Source organism: Ceratotherium simum, chromosome 30, assembly GCF_057802395.1.
Source record: "Ceratotherium simum simum isolate JZ-2026a chromosome 30, ASM5780239v1, whole genome shotgun sequence".
Lineage (NCBI taxonomy): Eukaryota > Metazoa > Chordata > Mammalia > Perissodactyla > Rhinocerotidae > Ceratotherium > Ceratotherium simum.
Genome location: NC_141929.1, coordinates 2,871,011 through 2,892,071, shown reverse-complemented (window position 1 = coordinate 2,892,071; position 21,061 = coordinate 2,871,011). Strand labels below are relative to the sequence as shown.

At 57.2% G+C, this 21,061-nt stretch overlaps 1 protein-coding gene across 1 annotated transcript in view; it reads left to right on the top strand.

Annotated features, from left to right (window-relative positions):
• The window catches only part of JPH3 (junctophilin 3), an 89,033-nt gene extending 71,301 nt beyond the window's left edge, over nucleotides 1-17,732 (top strand). The window contains exons 3-5 of the mRNA XM_087419827.1: nucleotides 10,108-10,232; nucleotides 12,583-13,481; nucleotides 15,645-17,732. Coding sequence (XP_087275953.1) covers nucleotides 10,108-10,232; nucleotides 12,583-13,481; nucleotides 15,645-15,725 — 1,105 coding nt within the window. The 3' untranslated portion in view covers nucleotides 15,726-17,732. The remainder of the gene's footprint in view (nucleotides 1-10,107; nucleotides 10,233-12,582; nucleotides 13,482-15,644) is intronic.
• Nucleotides 17,733-21,061: the final 3,329 nt, after the last annotated feature.

Here is a 21,061-nt window from a genome sequence, read left to right as displayed (position 1 = left end):
TGTTGGCTTTTGTTGCTTCGCCCAAGCTCAGGTCGTCCGTGGGAAGCCGAGCGGAATGTGACTTTCTGTAAGGCCAGCGGCGTGTTCTCCCTCACTCCGTGATGGGCCTGGTCGCATTTCCCTTCACTGATGGGTTATTGAGACGCATTCCTCTCGGGCTGGAAGGCAGCTCCTGAGCAGGTATTTAATCCTGCAGAGACCGGGGCCAGATGCAGCGGCGTGTGCTGATGTGAAATAAGAGTCCCCACGCTTGTTTTCCCCTAAGTTCTGGCTCTGATCTATCAGCTTTTCTTCAGGGGAATGATACTTCTCTATTCGGCCCTCAAGACGCCTGTCCTCCTGCCGGCCCCGTGCAGGGTGGAGGGGACATAAAGAGGTCTGGCGTTGCCTTCCTGCAAACAGGAGATGGCCTTGCAAACCAACAGTGAGGGTGAAAGTATTCTGCAACAGGGCAGGCTGGGGCCCAGGGCTGGGGGAGCAGTCGAGGCACCAGCCAGCTGTGGTCCTCTTCCAGGCCCTGCCTCCTTCTCTAGCTCCCCTAGCCAGGGCAGCAGCAAGCCTGGCATTCTCCCCCGGGTACTGGAATGAAGGGTGGCTCCCAAAAGGAACCTGTGAATGCAACCTTGCCTGGAAAAAGGGTCTTTGCAGATGAGACTCAGTGAAGGATCTGGAGATGCAACCATCCCGGATGAGGGTGGGCCCTAAATCCAGTGACTGGTGCACTCATAAGACAGAAGAGGAGACACAAATGCTCAGGGAGAAGGCCAGGAGAAGACAGAGTCTTAGAGGGATGCAGCCACAAGCCCAGGGCCACCGGGAGCTGGAAGAGGCAGGAAGGAGGCTCCCTTAGAGCATCTGGAGGGAGCCTGGCCTTGCCACAGCTGGATTCTGGACTTGTCGGAGGATGGGGCCGCAGGCCCGGATCCCACTCGAGGCTGGTTCTGCCCTCCCTCCCGTACACTCCTGCTGTGTCCGAATCTGAAAGGCCTCACCTGAGTGTATGTTTTGTCTCCTCTGGGTGCTTTGCCCACCTGCTGTCTTGCTGCCTGGTAAAGGAAATAGCTGGGCAGGAGAAATCCGAACCCCCAGCCCCAGCTGGCCTTTGGGCATCCAGATCACAGTGTGGAAGTCGGGGCTGCAGCGAGCTGACCCCCTGACACCCAAAGCTGCCACACAGTTGGGCCAGAGCCACCACCCCTCAGCTCGGAGACCCACGTGGCGCTTGGGTGAGTGGGGGAAAGGAAAAGGAGGAAGAAGTGAGAAGTAAGAATGGTGTGCAGGAGGTTGGATGAGAGGAGAGAGGACGAGAGGAGGGGAAGGAGCTAGAAAAGGGAAGGAAGGGACAAGAAGGGCTGAGAGGAGCAAACACACATCCACGCCGAGGCTAATACACGTGTTCACAGCAGTACACCGCACGATCGCCAAGACGTGGGAGCAGCCAAGCGTCCACCAATTGATGGTGGACAGACCACAAGGGCACATCCACACTGTGGAAGGTTGTTCAGCTCTGAAAGGCACCGACACGCTACTGCGTGGATGCACCTCGGAAGCGTGGTGTTCGGGAGGGAAGCCAGACACGAGAGGCCGTGTGTCGTCTGATCCTGTGACTATGAAACATGCAGAACAGGCAAATCCTTGAGATGGGAAGCCGACTGGTGGCTGCGGGGGCTGGAGGGGGAGGATGGGGAGTGACTGCTAATGGGTACAGGGTTTCTTTTGGGGGAGATGGGAATGTTGTGGAATTAAATAGTCGTGATGGTTGCACAGCTCTGTGAATGTGTTAAAAACCACCGAATTGTGGAAGGGTGAATTGTGTGGGATGTGACTAAACCTCAATAAAGCTGTTATAAAAAACAGAAGGAGGAGGTGGCAGATGTGGGGTCCAGACCACATCTCCAGCGTGACCTGGCCTGGGTCACCTCTGGGGCGTCATGGGGTCTGCCTCACGGCTGCTGGGAAGGAAGACGGTGTAAGCTCCAGAGGGAGGGCCGGTGTCGTCTTTGTCCACGGGCTGTGGGGACGAGTCATGCACTTGGAGCCTGGTCACCGGCCGTGTGCGGGAGAGGGAGGGCCCACTGGGCAGGCCCCCTGGGTGTTGGCAGACCACGCCTCGTCCCTCCTTCCTAGAGGCCTCCAGAGTAGACTCAGCACGGAGGCCTGAATCCCGCCAGCCGCCGTGGGGAGGAGGGACTGGCTGGGGCGGGACCTCATAACATTTGACATCTGTGTGGAGCCTTTCCCTCTCCATGTGCCCAAAGCACGTCTCCACTTCTGAAAGATGATCGTTCACGTGGCCTGAGAAGCGTGTGTATCTGTCCCATCCCCACGTCCGGCCACAGCCCTACAGTGGCCCCCAGGGAGGTCTGCAAAACCGCTGCTTCCCTGACCAAGGAACCTCCCCAGCTGTGTCCAGGTGTGTCTGTGCCTGCCGCTCCCTAGGAGCCCTGTCCCCGCAGAGCAAACACGACCCCTCGCTGCCTGCAGTAGTGTCCTGGGGCTGCTGTGACAAATGACCACAAGCCAGGGCTTAAAACTACAGAAATTTATTCTCTCCCAGTTCTGGATGCCGGAAGTCCAAACTCCAGGTGTGGGCAGGGCCACGCTACCTGCGAAGGCTCTAGGGGAGGATCGTTCCTGCCTCTCCCACATCTTGGGGACCCCAGGCGTCTCTTGGCTGTGGCCGCATCACCCCGGTCTCTGCCTCTGTCTTCACGTGGGCTCTCCCCACTGTGTGTCTCTGTGTGTCCCCTCCTGTTATAAGGACTCCAGTCATCGGATTCAGGGCCCACCCTCATCCAGCGTGACCTCATCTGAACTAATCACATCTGCACAGACCCTGTTTCCAGAAGGCCACGTTCACAGGTTTTGGGCGGATGTGAATTTTGGGGGATGCTGTTCATCCCAGTACAGGGCCCTTCCCAAAGCAGATGCCTGAGGAGGATGACATGCTGAGTCACTTGTCCTCCGGGTCAGTCATTTTGTCATTGACTCCTGGCACTTTTCTGAGCTGGAAGAGAACTTGGATCATCCACTAGGCCAAACCACCGAAGGGGTGTGGAAGCCCAGACCTGAGCCTCGGTTTCCTCATTTGTTGAAGAGGAGTGACACTACCATGCCTCCTTCCGGGTTGTCATGGGTGTGAGAATGAGCCCTCTGAAGACTGAAGACAGTCGGCCCACTGGTGCCTGGTGTTGCACTGCGGTGTGTGGGAGACCCCGACTCCAGGCGAGGGCGTCTGCCGGGAGGGGACGGGTTGAGGGCTGGTGAGGGGTGAGCCTGTCCAGGATGGGGACCCAGCACAAGCCTTCCCCCCAGGTGTCCTGTGGCACCCCGGCTGTACCCCATCTTCTCTCCTATCATGCTTCCTGTCTGCCCTGCTGCTCATCGTGGGCTCTGGGGCCCCAGGACACACACAGTAGGTACTCAACAAGTGCACAAATGGACGGGAGGGGAACCTCCTCGGAGAATCCCCAGGCCCGTCTTAGCCCCTCGGTTACTGGCAACAGCTGGGTGCCCAGCATGGGTCCTGAGGACCCAAGATAGAGCGCTGAGACCTTCATTTCCAAGCAGGCCCACCCTCAAGGAGCCACTCCGGTTGAGGAGACACAAGGAACAGTGGCTGGGAGAAAATCAAGTCTGAACTGGGTTGGGGGGGCCCACAAGGCTGCAGACCCCGAGCAGGATTACACACCCCACTTCTTGGGCAGACGGAGCACTGGGGGGCTGGGGGCGGCACTGGGGGGCAGGCGTGCCCTCAGTCTGGGGTATGGGAGCGGGCTCACCACCGTGTCTGGCCCGAGTGCAGAGGGGATGGGAGGCGGGCTGTCCCTGGACGAGGGCCAGATGCAGAACATCAGCAGGCAGCGAGGGCAGCAGGCTGTGGTCAGGGATCTAGAGTCTCTCACCTTCCAGGCAGCGGTGCTCAGAGGGAGGTCCCTGGACCACCAGCATCACTAGGAATGCAAATTCCTGGGCCCACCCCAGACCTGCTGAGTCAGACACTCAGGGGCCACCAGGCCTTTGGGGTTTTATCACACCTCGCAATGACACTATTTCCAAATAAGGTCACATTCCCAGGTTGCAGATGGACAAAGTTTGGGAGGACACCAGTGAGTCCAGTAAAGGTGCTAAGGGTGGAACTGCGGGGGACACAGGCAGGTCACCCCATGCCCTGCCCACTCTGGCACCTCATGCATCTGTGGCCGTGTCTTATGTAGCCCCGTGGTTGTACATTCATCCCCCGCGCTGTCTATGAGAGATGGCGCCCCCGTTGGAGGAGCCCGGCCCACCCTGCCTGCAGGTCAGCAGCAGTGCAGAAAGCCCGGTTGTTTCTGCTGCCTTCTGTCTGGGTTGCTGGGCTGGTGGTGGGATCCGGGGCACAGGGCCTGAGTAACCCCCATGCACAGTGTGGGAAACAGCGCTTGCAGACCCGCGGGTGGAGCTCCTGGAGCGAGGAAGCCCAGCGCGCTCGGTGCAGGCCCCACTGGATCTCACAGCCGACCAGACCCCTGCACAGGCTGACCAGGGGGCTCGGAACCCTGGGAACCTTACCCACCCAGAGCCTGGCTGCTGGCTGTTCCCGAGTCTCATTTAAAATGAACCTTCGTGACACGTCGGGAGGTTCTCTTCTCTGTTAAATGCACTCATCTTGATTTAGTTTTATTTGAGGGCTGGCACAGCATATTCTTTTTATATATGTGTGAACGTATATATGTAAATATACGTATGATGTTGGTGAATTAATGTTTGTGGTATTTTTACCAAGCAAAGCCGTGGGAACCAAATAGTGGCCCCATCAGGGCCGTTTCCCGCTCGCTGACTTGTGCTGTGTGTGTTGGGGGTGCCGAGCAGGCGGGGTGCAACATGCCCTCCTCCTCGAGAGCGGACGGTCTTGCAGGAGAGTTCCCGAAAGGCGCCCATCACGGAGGGTCGGATGGCACTGTGATGACAGGTCCTAGACGCGGGACGGGGGTCAGATCCAGGGCTCGAGGCCCAGTCCGCGGGATCTTTAGGAGTGGAATGACTCAGCCACACCTCGCCACGGGTGCTGGCGTGGAGGCAGGGCAGCGGGGTCCCCAGGCTCCAGGTCTGAAGGCGGTGGCCCTGCTCTCACCATCCAGCAAGGCCCAGGCCGCACGAGCAAGGAGCAGACACTGTCCCGAAGATGCTGTGTCCAGTGGGCCCTCCCAGCAGCCGCTCCACCTCGTCTGAGGTCAGCTGGGGAGTCTTTATTTCCCAGGGTTCAGGACAAAAATAGGATCGTGTGCTGCGAGGGCCTCAGCCTCCCTCCACCTTCTGGATGTATCCCTCCCGGGAGAGACTGTCATAGCCAAGCCCCGTGTCCATAAGGACAGAGGGGACCCGGAGGGGGTGGCACTGGTGTCTACATGCATGCCGTGGGGACGCGTGTGCAGAAATGCTGTAGAATGACGCCCCGCTAGCCTGTCTTTGGGGAGATTTAAGCTGAGTTCTGCGAGGTGGGCACCTGTATAGTAAATATTCACATTATTCCTCTAAATGAGGAACCGTCAAACTCGCTACTTTAAAAAAACACAGATTCTCACTCACGTTTAGGTTTCCCTGTAAGTTCGCCTGCGAGCAGCCTATCCAGCTCCGTGCTGCACTGGCCGTGGCCTTGGGCGCACACTGTCTCCCGGGGGCTCGAACCACTCCTCCTCCTCAACCATCCATGGCCCCTTGCTACCCTGAGGCCGGGCCCTTTCTTCTGCCCCGAGCTGCCTGCCCTGCCTTTCCTCTGTCGAACCATGTTCCTACCGTCCTGTCTCTTGGTTCCGAGTCCTGTTTGGGCTCCACATTCATCTGCGTCTGTCTTGTCAGGAACACAGGGACATGCCATCAGCAGAGAATGCTCTGTCTCACATCCTTCTTGGGGCGGAAGCCGGCCTCAAGCCATCCAGGCTCAGCTTCGAGAAAGAACCTCCACAAAAGTGCGCTGGGCCCTGTTCCAGACCCTTGATGTTGGTCTTCAGGGTCATTTCGGCCCCTTCCGGTCGTTTTTGCTGAACTTCTTTGCGTGGCCCCAGCGGCCTGCATGGAAGGTCGTCACGAGAAGCCCTTGAGGAAACCTGTGAGGCCGAGAGAGAAACTTCCTTCATGTCCAGGGCCTGGCCTGGCTGTCCCTCTCCCGAGCTACAGCTTCTGTTTGGTCTGACATGCACCCTGAACTGCATCAGTCGTGCTCCCTGCTTGCCTTGGCTGCCAGGGAGCTCACGTCCACTTGGTGTCCCAGGCTTGCTTGCACGCACTCTCTGTATTGACCTCACCCCCAGCCTCCCTCCTTTTTCTACTCCCCTCCTTTCCTCGTGACATTAAGTTATTGCATCATCGGTTCATTTATCAGCCTGCTCTAACTAGGAGGTGATGGCCTATGAGACAAACAAATGCTCTGAGACAAGTGGGACTGGAGGCATGAGTGAGCCTGCCCTCCTCTGCCCCAGCCTCGTCCCCTGTCCTCGGCCTTTCCAAACCGCCCACCCTTGAGCCCTCCTCGCTCACGGCGCCTCCCACCAGGTTCGGGAGGCCCCGGGGCTCACTCTCTCCATGGCTCGCTTCAGAGCCCTTACAACATACGTATTTTCAGGATTCCATCATCTGTGCTGTGAGCACACTGTGCGTCCCCAGGGCCGGGGCCATCCCAGACTTGGTGTAGAAAGGTGCGGGATGTTCAGGGTGGACGTCACCTGCTTGGGTCCCAGCCAGACAAAGGGCTTTGGGGACGCTCCGTCTGGTCGGCTCTGACGCTCGTTTGCCAGCTGATTACCCAAGGTCCTGGGATTAGGGGAACACACAGTGCGGTCCCGCCCTCGGCCAGCTGGGGGAAGGCCTCGGTATTCCGCCTGGTGGCCGCATATGGTTGGACTCCGTGACCCTGTGACAGTGGCAGGTGCTTTGTCAAGGCTGAATTGTCGCTCAGACTCCCCCAGGTCTGGGGGCATGGTGGGAGTGGGGAGTGACTGCTTATGGGTACGGGCCTCCTTTTGGAGGGACGGAAATGTTCTGGAACTAGATTGAGGTGGTGTTGCCCAACATTGTGACTGTGCTAGTGCCACCGAACTGTGGACTTGAAAATGGTTTACTTTATGTTATGTGAATTTCACCTCAAAAGGAAAAAGAAAACCTTAAAAAAAACCTAGTTGGGCATGAAATGTCCAGCATAGGCAAATTTACTGAGACAGAAAGTAACCTGGTGGTTGCCAGGGCTGGTGGGGCAGCCTTGGGGTAGGTGGGGGTGGCTGACAAAGGGAACAGGGTTCTTTTTGGATGATGAAAATGATTGTGGTGATGGTTGCACAACTCTGTGAATACACTAAAAACCACTGAATCCTACATTATACATGGGTGAATTGTATGGTTTGTGAGTTATATCTCAATAAAACGATTATTACCAAAAACAAGACAAAAAACAAACCCATGGAACATTCTGGAGAGAAGCCACTGTCACTGGGGCAGAGGTGAGCTCGGAGCCCCCTGGGCGGTCCTGGGGGAAGTTGAGAACGCGCCGTGGAGCCGGCTCGCCTGCTGCGGTAGCAGGATTGAGGGACCCGGCTGAACCTCCTCCTCCGTGGGGACCAGCTGTGTGCCGATGGTGCACGCCAGCTGTGGGGCCTCACAGACCCTGACAATCTGATGAGGGCCGTGCACCCTCTGCTTAGTGGGGGAGAAAAGCATTTAGAGCATTTTGAGCACAATTTCAGGGACAGGCCCCAGTTCAGGGCCCCCCAAGGGGTCGCTCAGGGCCTCCACTGCCCTCGGGTCTCCAAGTTGGGGCGTCTGCGCTGCTCTCGCTCTCGGGGGTGGCTCACAGGGTCTCAGCCGAGGAGAGACGGGACAGGATGGGAAAGAAGTGGCAGGGAGCCAGCTTGGCGGGCCCCTGCTCCTGCTCACCCGATGGCACCAGACACCCTGCCATCCTGTCCTGTCTCCCTCCGTCAATGACGCCCTGGCCTTGAGATGTGGCCTTGGACAACGGTGGCCTCAAACTGGCCCTTGCTGGGTCTGACTTCCACCCTTGTTTCTGATGTGACGACTTGGACGGCTCTTGAGATACACACGCGCCTCTACCAGCCTCCAACTTAGTGCCAGGGACAGGAAAGCCCAAATTTTCCATAAACTCGTGGCTGTGACCTTTGGGGACTGCAGAGCTGGAACACACTGGCTTCAGATAGGGGAGATTGCTCGGGAGCTTGTGGGCTGCGGATGGGCTGAGGGTGTGCCGGAAGGCTGCAGTGATGATTTATCAATTGATTTGTTGTTATTGATAACAAATTAAGTAGTAGTAATTAGTGTTTTATTAATGGCTTTGTCTCCATGACGTTCCTACCCCTCTTCTGTTGTAATCAGAATCACAGGATTCCCGAGGAATCTTCTAGAAGGTGGTGCTTCTCTGCTTACGCCCCTGGGAGACACGGGGTTGCAGCTATCTTGAGTGATAGCCGTCTTTTCCCAATTCCTGGGAGATAAAACTCTGTGAAGGGTAGAATTTTCTCAGTGCTACATTTCGCATTTGGGTTTCTCTTCAATCTCTGGGGCCTGCTTCCGGGCGATGCAGCAGGTGGCGGGACGTGGGAGCGCTGGGAGTGGACGTTAACGGGAACCCTGGAGCCGGCTGAGCAGGCATCCTCAGCAGCGTACTCCGTTTCTTGGACACACGTTCATGCTGGTTTACTGGATGTGTGCATATGTCATACATTTGTTTTCTAGTAAAACTGTTCCTAGTTAGCGCAGGGGAATTTTGAAAAAAGAAACCTAGTCCCTCACGAGGAGGGAGGGTGTCCAGGTTAAGCCCAGGGACTGTGAGTGACATGAGTATTGGGAGCATCAGGTTGCTCAGAAGGAGCCTTGAGGAGACCTCCGAGGGGGAGGCTGCCCCTTGTCTTGGGGGTTTTGGTCTTTGTGCCTCAGTTTCCCCAGTGTTGGGAAGTAGGGCCCCTTGGAGCCAGGACACCGGGCAGGAAGAAATGCAAAAATGCAGGCAGGTAGGACACACAGAGTCTCCACCTTGTCCCAACACAGGCACCCAGTCCAGCCCTCGTTCTACAAAGGGAGGAAGGCCTCATGCGGGACTCAGCCGGGGAGAGACGAGGCCTTGAGTGGGGACCACCCACACCCTGGGGTCTCGAGTTGGAGTCGCACAGACCTTTGGGCGGGGAGGTTGTCTTGCTAGAAGTTTCAGGGCAGCATCATGAGGCTCGAGTGGTGGTTCCTGTCACCGCAGCCACCCTGGGGTGTGGTGTCACCGGGTCTGGGCTCTTGTCTCACAAGTGCAGGATGTTTACTGACATGAGAGCAAACCCATGTTGATCACGCCCCCATAGCGGGCCTGTGCTGAGGGACATCACGCGCCCCCCTCCACACACACAGATACGAGATTGGTGGTGTTGCTGAATCCTCTTGACCAAAGGGGAAACCGAGGCACAGAGGCGTGTGACCTCTCATGGGCCTCGAGGCTCCTCCGTGGAGGGGCCACGCCTGTGCTCCAGGTGACACCATCACCCCACATTAACATGCTAATGGCAGGTGGGCCGCATCTCTAGGCAGGGCCTGGCTGGTTCCGCCGTCAAGCCTGCCCATGCCTGCTCTAGGGCCCAGCCAGCGTGGTTGCTCACCCCACGGAGACGCTCTCTGCCTGTTGGCGGGGTGGCAGGCGTGGTCGCCCCCAAACTGTTCGTCTCTGGTCAGGTCAACGCTGATTAAGCACCTGCTTGCCCCGGAGGCTCAGGGACGAATCAGCCGTGGGTCTGGCCTCCAGTCTGTGGACACGACACAGGGAAGGAGGGGCGCTCCCTGCAGCAGGACTGGGAGCTCTGCCCTTCAGACGTGGGACACCCCCCCAGACCAGGGCGTGCACAGGGCATGGTTTGCCCTGTGCCCAGAAAGGCTGGCAGGCACTCTGGCCTCGTTGGCTGGTGCCCAGTGATGTTTGCTGAACGAATGGACGAATGAGAGAGATCCGCAGGTCTCGGGGGCAAACCCCAGGGCGGCCAGCATCATGTCTCGGCCCAGTCTGCTGTGGGGATCCATCAGCGGCTGCCAACCCTCCCTCGGTGCCTCTGTCCCTTCACCGCCCTCCCTGTTTCTCCCACCCAGGACCTCCCACTCGAGGGCCAAGGCCGAGGCAGCCCTCACCGCGGCCCAGAAGGCCCAGGAGGAAGCAAGGATCGCCAGGATCACTGCCAAAGAGTTCTCACCTTCCTTCCAGCACAGGGAAAACGGTGAGTCGGGGGCGCCACATGGTGGGGGCGGAAATGGCTGTCCTCTGAGGCCATGTTCTGCCATCTCTCCTCGTGTTTGCTTCTCCTTCATGATGGTGCGTGTCCGTGTGCGGGGCCTGGGCACACGCCTCCCTCAGACACGCCTGCTGGAGCCTGCGTGGTTTCAGCATCCCTCCTGCCCCCATGCTGCGTGTCCCTGCGTGCATGTGGGCATCCCTCTCCTGCTCTGTGAGTATCCACGTGCTCTGTATGTGCTGCCTCTCTCTGCCCTTCCCCCTCGTGTTATTCTAGAACTTTCTGTGATGGCAGAACTATTCTATAACTGTTCTGTCCAGTGAGGTAGCTACTAGCCATGCAGGAACTGTGGCTGCTGCCACTGAGGACCTGGATCCTTGGTTTTGTTTAGTCTTAACTAATCTACACTTAAATGTATATTGCCACGTGTGACTAGCAGCAGCTGTGCAGCCAGGCTCTGGAACAATGAGGGGGAAGGAACTAGAAGCTGCAGCAAGTCAGCCAGATCCATGACCCTCATCCTTCCCTGGAGGTTAGATGGGCCTGAGGGAGGCAGGGAAGGTTGGAGAAGGAGGTTATTGATGACGAGAGAGAGGCCGGCTGAGGCTGAGATCCTTGCAGGCCGGGCTAGCCGCCCATCTCCCACCCCGCTTCCCTTCCGGCCTCACTCGGGAGCAGCCTCCCCACCAGGAAGTCCTGGAGAACTGGTTAGGCTCGCTTCCCTCAGCCCCCACTCCCGGCGGGCGGCAGCGCAGGCGTGTAGTGGAAGCTGCTCCGGGTTTAGGACGGACTCGGCCACCTCGCAGTCTGTGTTCTGAGACCACACCCTGAGCTCTGCTCCCAGAACCCGGCAGCTCTCAGCCTCGCTGGTAGGGGTCCCGGCCTTTGGGGCAGCCAGGGAGGCCAGGTCCGCTTCTGGGAGGCAGGAGGACCTGAGTGGCCTTGGAAACCCCAGGACACAAGATAGAGGACAAAAATGTTGGAATTCAGCTGCAAGTGCTGCCTTTTCTGCCTTGCATTTTCACAGTGATGTTTCCAGGAATGTCATTTGCTCTGAAATTAATTTTAGCTGAGAACGATCTCCCAGCTGATGGCTCTGATAGGGTGCTGGAGCTGAGCAGGAGGGCACCAGCTTCCCTCTGGGGTGTGAGGTCTGCAGGCCAGCCGGGGCTGACCCCAGGGCTGTTGGTGGACAGATGGCCTCCTGGGCAAGGCCTGGTGTCCAGCCTCACCCAGGGCCCTTGGGGTCTAAGGCACAGGAGCCTGGCCCCGAGGAAGTCTCAGTCACAATCGAGGCGGGTCAGGGGAGTGATGGTGGGGTCCTGTGAGGGGACCAGGGGTCTCTCCCCATGGTGTGGCCAGTTCTCAGTGCAGTTCCTTGGACCCCATGGCAGGGGGGTGTTGCTGCAGCCCACCCCCATGTCCCCGTTCCATGGCCACAGAGGCACGGTTGTTGAATGAGACCTGGAGTCACCAGGCCACACCCTCACATGACAGATGAGGTGTAGACTCAGAGGGGCTGACCGCTTGCCTCGAGCCCCACTCATCCAACTTCCCAGCATTCTTGGGTCTGATTCCCTCTCGGAGACCACAAGGGGCTTCCCTCAGGGGCATTCGCCCTTCCATGAAACAGCCATGATGAGACCCCCCCACCCCACCAGGCAAGAGCAGGGGGCCTTCAGGTGGTGCTCCCATGCCACCAACAGCATGGCAGACGTTGCCTCATAAATGGAGGGGCCGGCCCCTGCTGGACCGAGGGATTTCTGGCCACGCCGAAGGTGCTGTGTCACCCGTGGCCCTCCCCTGTCCCCAACTCAGAGGCTCCAGAATCCCAGGTGGGGTAGGAAGACCACTCCTGTTCTCTAACCCTGGGGCCCAGCCCCCAGGAGGCCCAGGCCACCCTGAGACAGAGGTGTCCTGGGCAGACGGGGTGGGCAACTCCAGGCCGTGAGACCCCATAGAAGGTCACCTAGCATGAGATGCTTCCTTTCATCCTCAGGAGGGCCCCATCAGGGGTGGGACCTGAGACCCCATGGAGCGGGCTGGGCCCCACTCCTTGTATGCTCTCTGAATCTTGCGTCTCCCATGCAGCTGGGGACCGGAACAACTGTCCACACTGCCCATCGTGACCTGGTCATCCTCAGAGCGCCCATGGGGTGGGGGGTTTGGGGTTCCATGGAGGGCTTTGGGAATTGCTGTGCCCACACCCCACTGGTGAGCGGCGAGTGCCCTGGCTGCCTGTCACCCTAGCCCTGGTCCTGGCCTGATCTCCTGCCATCCTCAGGTGAGGTCAGGCCTAACCACCTGTGTGTTTTCCATCTCCTCCTCCGTAAAGGACTCGAGTACCAGCGGCCGAAGCATCAGCTTTCCAGTGATGACATCGAAGTGATCTCCACGGGGACACCCCTGCAGCAGGAGAGCCCTGAGCTGTACCGCAAAGGCACCACCCCCTCGGACCTGACCCCCGACGACAGCCCCCTGCAGAGCTTCCCCGCTAGCCCCTCGGCCACCCCACCACTGGCCCCCGCCGTGAGGAACAAGGTCGCCCACTTCTCCCGGCAGGTCTCGGTGGACGAGGAGCGAGGCGGGGACATCCAGATGCTCCTGGAGGGCCGGGGAGGGGACTATGCCCGCAACAGCCGGGGCGAGGAGAAGGCCGGGGGCTCCAGGGGTGTCCGCAGCGGCGCCCTGCGCAGCGGCCAGCCCGCAGATGACTTCCGTGCCCGGGGCTCGGGCCACAAGCAGCCCAGTAACCCCAAGCCCCGGGAGCGGCGGACGGAGTCGCCCCCCATGTTTTCCTGGACTTCCCACCACCGAGCCGGCAACCCCAGCCCCGGGGGCCCCAAGCTGCTGGAGCCGGATGAGGAGAAGCTGAGCAACTACGAGATGGAGATGAAGCCCCTGCTGAGGGTGGACGCGTACATGCAGGAGGCGCATGCCCAGAAGAGACGCTACAGCAAGGGGGGCGCCTGCCGGGGCCTGGCAGAGGACCGCCGCTCCGAGGATCGGGGCTTTGGGTCGCAGAGACTGAGGTCCAAGTCCCAGAACAAGGAGAACGTCAGGCCAGCCTCGTGCGCAGAGCCCGCAGTGCAGAGACTGGAGAGCCTGCGGCTGGGGGACAGGGCTGAGCCCCGGCTGCTGCGCTGGGACTTGACCTTCTCCCCGCCCCAGAAGTCCTTGCCTGTGGCACTGGAGTCGGACGAGGAGAATGGGGACGAGCTCAAGTCTAGCACGGTGAGTGGGTGCCGACCAGTCCCGGGGCAGGGGGTGGGGGTGGTGGTGAGAGCCCAGGCTGGTCCACTGGAAACCTGAGTCCTCCCCCTCCCCTACTACTGAGGCTGGGGTAGGGGGGCCTGGAGGGGTAGCTCTCGGCTGATGGCGTTTGCTTCCCCAGGACTGGGACACCCCTCCAACACATGAAACCAGTGGAGGTTTCAATTCCTATAGACAGATCCAGATCCCTGAGAGGGTTACTCCCAGACTCGATTCTTTTAGCGAAAGTACTTGGGCAATTTTGGAAGCTCCCAAAAAGAAACCAGGCAGCATGGGACCCCATCCTCCCCTAGACCTTCCCCCAACTCACTCAAACCTCCCCGCTGCCTGGAAGGGTCCTTCCCTCCTCTGGGCTGCATCTCCTGGTAAGTAGCCCTCGCCATCACCGTCTTTGAGGACTGTCCTGTGTCCTGGATGGGAACACGGAGAGCCAGACACAGAGAGGAGTTGGGGCATCTGGCTGGGTGGTGGGGTCCACTCATCCACCAGAACACATGTGTCCTGCTCCCACAAAGCCCACACCTATGGGGGGGACAGCAGAGTTCTACGTGGGGCCGTCCACCCCACAGCCTCCCTTCCTACCAGGCCGTGGTTCTCCACGTGGGTGTGGTCCCAGGATGCCTCGTCGGCGTTCTCTGGGAGGTCGTTAGAATGCAGCTTCTCTGGCCCACCCCAGGCCTGCAGGATCAGATGCTCGGGGTGGGCCAGGATCCAGGTCTATCAGGCCCCCAGGGGGACGCTGAGACTTGCTCACGTGTGAGGACACCTGCGTTTCATGCATCCCGACTGGGCCCCCTGGGACTGGGCCCCCTGGGACTGAGCATCGCTGCCGGGCAGGCTGTGTCCACTCCGACCCCTGGGTGTCGTCCCCGTGTGTCAGGGCGTCGTGCCCTTTGAAGAGATGCATCCTGTTGGAAGGTGGCCTGTGGCCCCCGAGGCCATTTCTGCCTCCCCTTGAAACCACTGTGAACACCCGTCTTGCTGGTGGGCTGGTTTCTGAAGTGCTCTTGCCCTCCCTGCACCAAATCCTGGCAGAGAGCAGCCCCCATGTGCTCTCGATGGGCCCTAAACACCAGCTCGCACTTACAACGGCACTTGTTGCATTCCAGCAGCCAGAAACGTGTGCGCTCACGTATGTATGTGGTGTGTGTGTGCATGCTTGTGTGTGTATGCACCCATGTGCATGTGTGTATGTGGCTTGTGTGTGTTATTTCAGGAACAGCCGAATGATGGGCAGGGGTGGGAGATGCAGGAAGGGTTCTATATTTAGCCCCCTTAACCATGCTGGTGCTTTTGGGTGCTTGAAAATGAAGCTCTCTGGGGCAGAGGCACAAGGCTTCCAGCTGGGTGCCTGCAGTTACTTTGCAGGAGCAGCGCCGAGTCCCTGGGGGATGGGGAACTTCCAGCAGTGGCCTTGGGTGCTGCCCCTCATCCTTGTCCTGCAGGGCAGTCTCTGCTCCCAGCAGCGCAGAGGCACCAAGGCCTCAGGCCCAGGGAAGGAGAGGCTGTGCTCCTGGCACCCAGTCGGGCTGGGGCCTCCGCTCCAAGGGAGTCGGGTGCTTTGTGCCCCAGGAAAGGCCCGAAGGCAAGCATGAAGCCCTCCTGCCTGCCCCCACCTGCGGGGCCGGCGCTGATGGCGGTGGGGGCCACGCAGCAGGGCTGTCAGACGGAGCCCGCACAGCTCACGGGAAGGAGGTTTTACTGAGGAAGATGTGCCTAGGGAACTATGACAGGGCTCTCCCAGCGCCGGATTTGGGGTCTCAGGCTGAATTTAGGGGCCACTCTGGGTGGGCCGCATCTGAAATTCGTAACGGCCTCTGAAGTCCCAGTTGTACGGAGCTGAAGGCAAAAGTAACGCAGGTGTGGCGTGTTTACTCAGGGACCTGGGGCCGCAGGCGGGCAGGCACCATGGTTTTCAAAGCCACAGGGAATTCCAAGACCAGGAACTCAGCCTTAGAAGCGAGTGGGGAGCCCCCCTCGATTCTGATGTGAGGGGCTTTGTGCTGTGAGAAGTCAATCCATTACTCTCCTGGAACCCCTCGTTTGGCTTTGGTGGGGGCATGGCCAAGAGAGAAGGCTCTCCCTGGGCGGTGGGCTCACCTCTTCTTCCTCCTCCTGTTCCAGGGCTCGGCTCCCATCCTGGTGGCCATGGTGATCTTGCTCAACATCGGAGTAGCCATTTTGTTTATTAACTTTTTCATCTGATGAGATTGTCGCGTCAGCAACAACGGTTGGTGTACAAAAGGGAGACGTTACAAGAGAAGGACCGCAACTCGGACGGCCCCACAACTGCTTCCGAGTCTTTTCACAGAACAGGATTGGGTATTACTCACAGTTTGCCTTTTCTTCTGGGTAATGTTTTTTGGATTTTAGCCAAAATTCTTTGCTTGTATAACACTATGCTGTGTGGCATGGCAGAAGGAGGCCAGCACGCCGCCCCTCCAGCTTGATGTGGAAAGAAAAGGGATCCTGGCCATCAATGGCAAAAAAATAAAACTGTCATCGTCATAGTCACACTCCCGTCTGGGATGTGGAAAAGGAGGCAGCCGAGGAAGACCCTCCGGAGGGTCCTGCTGTGCCGGGCGGGTGGGGAGCAGCTGCTGTGACGCGGAATGCAGGGTGGGTTAACCCTGCTCTTCCTCTGGGATATTCCAGAACTCTGTTCTGGAATGGCAGGTGACAAGCATGGGTGTGAGGCACGGGGAAGAGAGTGTCCCATCCCAGCTGGCAGCAGCCTGGGCCTTTTTCTATTTTAAATGTGTGCTGCATACTTAAGGGAGCAGAGGTCTGCCTTCTCTTCTCTTCCCCATGAAACACATCACAACCCTGCCCTCTTCTCGGCACTGCCCACGGCTTTCCTCGCAAGGCCGTCTCCCCACACTGAGTCTTAAAGCCAAGTCCTTATTTTTCTGCTGTCCCTCCCCCGCCCCCATTCTGCCTTCCTCCCACCAGAACCCAGGGAAGCCGAGCTGCGGACGTCCAAGGGCCCACAGAGCGCTGAGGCCTGGGGGCTGGTGCCGGAGGGCAGGGAGCGGTGTGGGGCCCCCTTAGCCATGGGCCATTTCTGACATCACGCCTGGGCTCCAAGCATCTGGCATTTCTGCACTTAGGATGCACGATGTGTCCCTGTCGGACGTCCGCAGTGGCCCTTACATGACGTTGTCTTCTCCCGCTGTCACTGAGCCCACGGGTTCTCACATCTCTGTCCTGTACCTGTCTCAACTTCTCCCACACATATGCATATTCCCTCCAGATGCCTCATTCATACTCTGGAGCTGGTCTGGTCCCAGGACAGGAATGTGGTTGAAACCCAGTGGCTTGAAAAAATTCCTGAGAAATCGTTGCATATCTATCTCTCCAGAAACATACAACGTAACGTTTCAAACAAAAACAGGCTCCTGGTGTTTCTGCCTTCTCTACCAGCGTTGTCCCACCATCCAAACAAAAGAACAAGGTTCCAGAATGTTTGAGTGCCCCGTGGTCCTAGCTATGGAGCCAGCCCCACCCACGTGGACGGACATGTCTGGGGGGCCTGGCCATGTCCACACGCAGGTCCCACTGCGCCCACGCCCGGGAAGATCCTTCCAGTGAACTCACCCCACGGTTATCCTGGGTACAGCCGTCTACGGCTCCGCCTTGCTTTGCTTATGTTTAGCTGTTTCTCTGCTACCTTTCGAGCAGATTTCTTTACTACACTGCACTGGATTGCTATATTTTTAACCAGAAATAAACTAAAGATTAGAGCATGTTCCAGTTAAATTCAGTTTTATTTTTTTCCGTTATCCATTCACTCCCCGTTCCTTCCACAGTTTGGTTTAGTTTGGGGTCTTTTTGGGGAGAAGGGACGTAGGAGAGGGAGGGAGGGTCCGCAGGAGATATACTTCTGATAACGCTGCTTTCTGAAGGGACAGGACATCTTTTTGTATATCCTACTTTCCGTTCCTCCTTTTTAATACCGAGTGGTTGCTGCAGACCTGACGTGAACCAAATAAAGATGCCTGCTCCTTGCAGCTCTAAGAATCATCCATGCTGGGATATGTGTTTTATAATTCTGTTTGCAACTCTTATTTGTAAAGATTATAGACTTCTTTTGTACATTCCAGTAACTGCATGACACAAAATGGTACCTACAAATTCAGGTGACATATTTACATGCGAACACCATGAGGAATTCAGATACGTATAAAAGCAACAGCACAAAAATGCGTATCATTCAACGACAGCAGCAGTGGTTTCATGCCTAGTGGCTCACACAGGTGACTAGCTAGCGTCCCCTCACTCGTCCAGCTGCCAACACCACGACTGTGAAACCAGATCAACACCCCGTCCTTCAGTCATTCCCCTGCACTGCCGGAGAATTCCACCAAGCATGATGCACTGGGTCTTAAGAGACTCTAGAAGCTATTTTTTAATTGGTTTCCAAACTGATTAAAGACTGGGCTGCCTCCTGGGACTGCTGCAGGCAGGCCCATGTTTTCACTCGGCCTCCCTTGCTTTTCCTACCCGCCCAGAGTCTCAGGTTTCCCGACAGGTGCGCCGGCCATCTCACCCCGGGGCCACGCCGCTGACCTGCTTGTCTCGTGCGCGTTCCTGGTGGGCGTGTGCGTGCTGAGCTAGACGAGGACACATGGGACTGTTGGAAAGAATGCACGTGCATGTCACAGCTGGCGCCCAGTGGTGCAGAGCGTCGACAAGTTTTAATTAATCCCAGAGCAACCTCGTGAGAGTCATTTTCTCTCTCAACAGCTCCTTCCATGCTCTAGATGTGAAAACTAGAGGCAGAGAAATTGTGTTACCTGAGATACCAAGCTGGGGCCCATGCACAGGTGGGGTGACAGGTCACTACCCCATGCCACCTCTCCCCACCCCCCAAGGCTGGGAAACCTGCACTTGCACCTCACTCTGAAAGGACACTGCCCTCTGGGGCCCCAAGGTGAGCCTGTCTGTGCCCGTAGTTTACCTGTTCCCTTTACCAAACCCATGAGGAACCGTGTACATTCACTCACTTGTGCTTTTTGAAGTTTGCTCAGTGCCTGTAGAGTGCTTGGATAAATTCAGGCACCTGGAAAATTCTCTTTATCTGTTCTTTTGCATTCTAAGTTTCGTAATCATTAGCACACAAGATTCCCAAAGACACAGATCAGGTATGCAATACATAAGCCAAAATAATTGACAAGGAAGATGATGCCGATGAAGAAAAACTCAGTATAGCCAAAAAAATGCAAGACCTGTTGCCGAAATCATTTGAGGGGAGGGAGGAGTCATCAAAACGCACGGACTTCCTGACACTTTCCTAAGAAGCCCACAACCACGTTTCTTTGTTGAGACTCCATTGTATGGGAGGTGAGTAAACACCTACGTTGTAGGGATGACAGGCTCTTTCCTACATGCACAAACCCAAGATTCCCCAGGAAGTATGAAGAACACAGGTTGGGTCCCCCCAGCCCACAAATCCCGAGGGCCCACGTCTGGTGCCCAGGGGACACAATTAGGGCAGCTCCACTACTGGCTAACACCGGATGTCCCCACCTGGTCATCAAAGTGCTCCCTTTCACTTTCAAAAGAGTCCCAGTTTAGAAAATAAATTATAAGGCCACTCCACATAACAACTGAAGGACGTTACCGAGAGCCCAGTGGAGATGTTCCGACACCAAGCCCAAGATGTCATGGACTTGTTAAGATGACTATTTGGGGGAGCGAATGAAATTAGGGTTTTTTTTTGCATTTTTCAGTTTAGGTTTTTGATTATCCTTTCAAGACTTCCAAGCATCTTGAATCAGCACCAATACCACCCCCTGGAGGCCGTTCTCACTGGGACGCCCAGCAGGCATTCTCAGAGATGCCCCAGCGGCCCTCCTCCAGGGCAGTGGCTTACATCATTTCACATGTATAGTAAGACGCTTCTCAAGAGTAAGGGTGGAAGGGGCAACCTCTTTTCTAGATTAAGCTCACCTTCTTTAACTCTTACAGGTCTTGTCTTCCAATTTTTCTTGCCTTTGGTCTCAGACACTTCACATAAAGGTGCCTACTAGATTTTAAGACATCTATTTCCATAACTGAATGTGCCACCTGACCCGAAAACCAACTGACAGTATCGAGTACAGCTGACAGATGCCTCAGATTTTCCTGATACTGAGTAAACGCCACAATGGAGTCATTTTTAATATTGCCTAGGACGAGGATTTGCTCCTGGTCAGTTAAACATCGAGTGAAGTGACAGGATCAAGACTGCAGAGGAGGAGCAATGTGTGAGGGTGAAGCGCAGACTCTTAGTCAGCTCAAGGTGTCCCGTTAGTCTGGTTCTTGCCTGGGGCCGGCCAGGTGTCAGGCAACACCATCAGTGAGCACAGACTGAAAAAACCAGTCGCCCCAAGTGCCAAGAAGTGTCGGTAACTCAGCCTTAAAAGAAGCAAGAGAAAGTACAGTTGCCTTTGTTTAAAAATGAAAAACGCAGCTGTGTTTTTATGGCATATGCATATGCCTGGACAAGGTGAACTACGGAACAGGTGGAACGTCTGAGAGCTGTGGAAACCCAGCATCCCGCCACTGAAACATCTGCGGGGATGCTTCCTTTCTGAGGACATGGGGGAGACGCCGGGCCCCAGAGAAGCTGCAGAAGGCAACGTGGTGCAGGGTGGTGCCTAGAGAGTGGAACCCCCAGGGTGACGGAGCTAACTCTTTGAAAGATGGCTAAATGTCCTCCAGAACCGTGGCCCACACGTTAGGAACAAATGCAATCTTCAGAGTTTGCTTCTGGGTGACATCCCAACGTGGAAGTGCCTGAGATATGAATGGGCAAACACGTTTGTTCCAGCTTGTTCCTAAATCTCAGAGAAGCAGGCAGCCCCACTGGGCAGCTCAAAGTGTGGACGTGATAGCCCCGGGGGAGTCTGGGGTGCAGGGGACGGCGAGCAGGGCAGGCCAGAGCAGCCAACCTCACATACCTACCTCACTTCTGTCCGCCCCACTACTCCCCTCACTGTGCGCCTGCATCACAGGCCCGGGCCCCAAGCCTCGCACGCCTGTCGTCACGCCTGTGCACATCCTCTCCCGCCGCCCCTCCTGTCGTGTCCGTGCCACACGTGGATGCAGGTCTCTAGCAGTTCCACCACTACTTGGTGACATGGTGATAGTCCAAAACTGATGAAAGGCAGGAGGCCCCAAGGAATGGCCGAGATGGGTCTTGGCTGGACCTCTGCTCCACCACCCGGCTGGCAGTGCCTCATTTAGAATGCTTGATTCAGCCCGCCTCAGTAATTCATTCCCACCTGCTGTGAAGGTCAGACAGGCGCCCAGGCTGTCTCCTTGGAGGTCAGCGCCCGTCTTGCCCTTGATACACCCAAGGCAGCTGTGAGAATTTCTAGTCCCTTCAGATCTCGTATTCCAGTGTTTCCTGCGTGATCACACACGGACAGATGAAGGGTTTTCCATCGGATCCTGTGTTCAACCGTGACCACCGAGAACATGTACACAGCCCGAGGGTTTCTCTCCCTCTCTAAATGTTCGTTACCAGTTCCAAACGGGGCAGATACATTATGCAG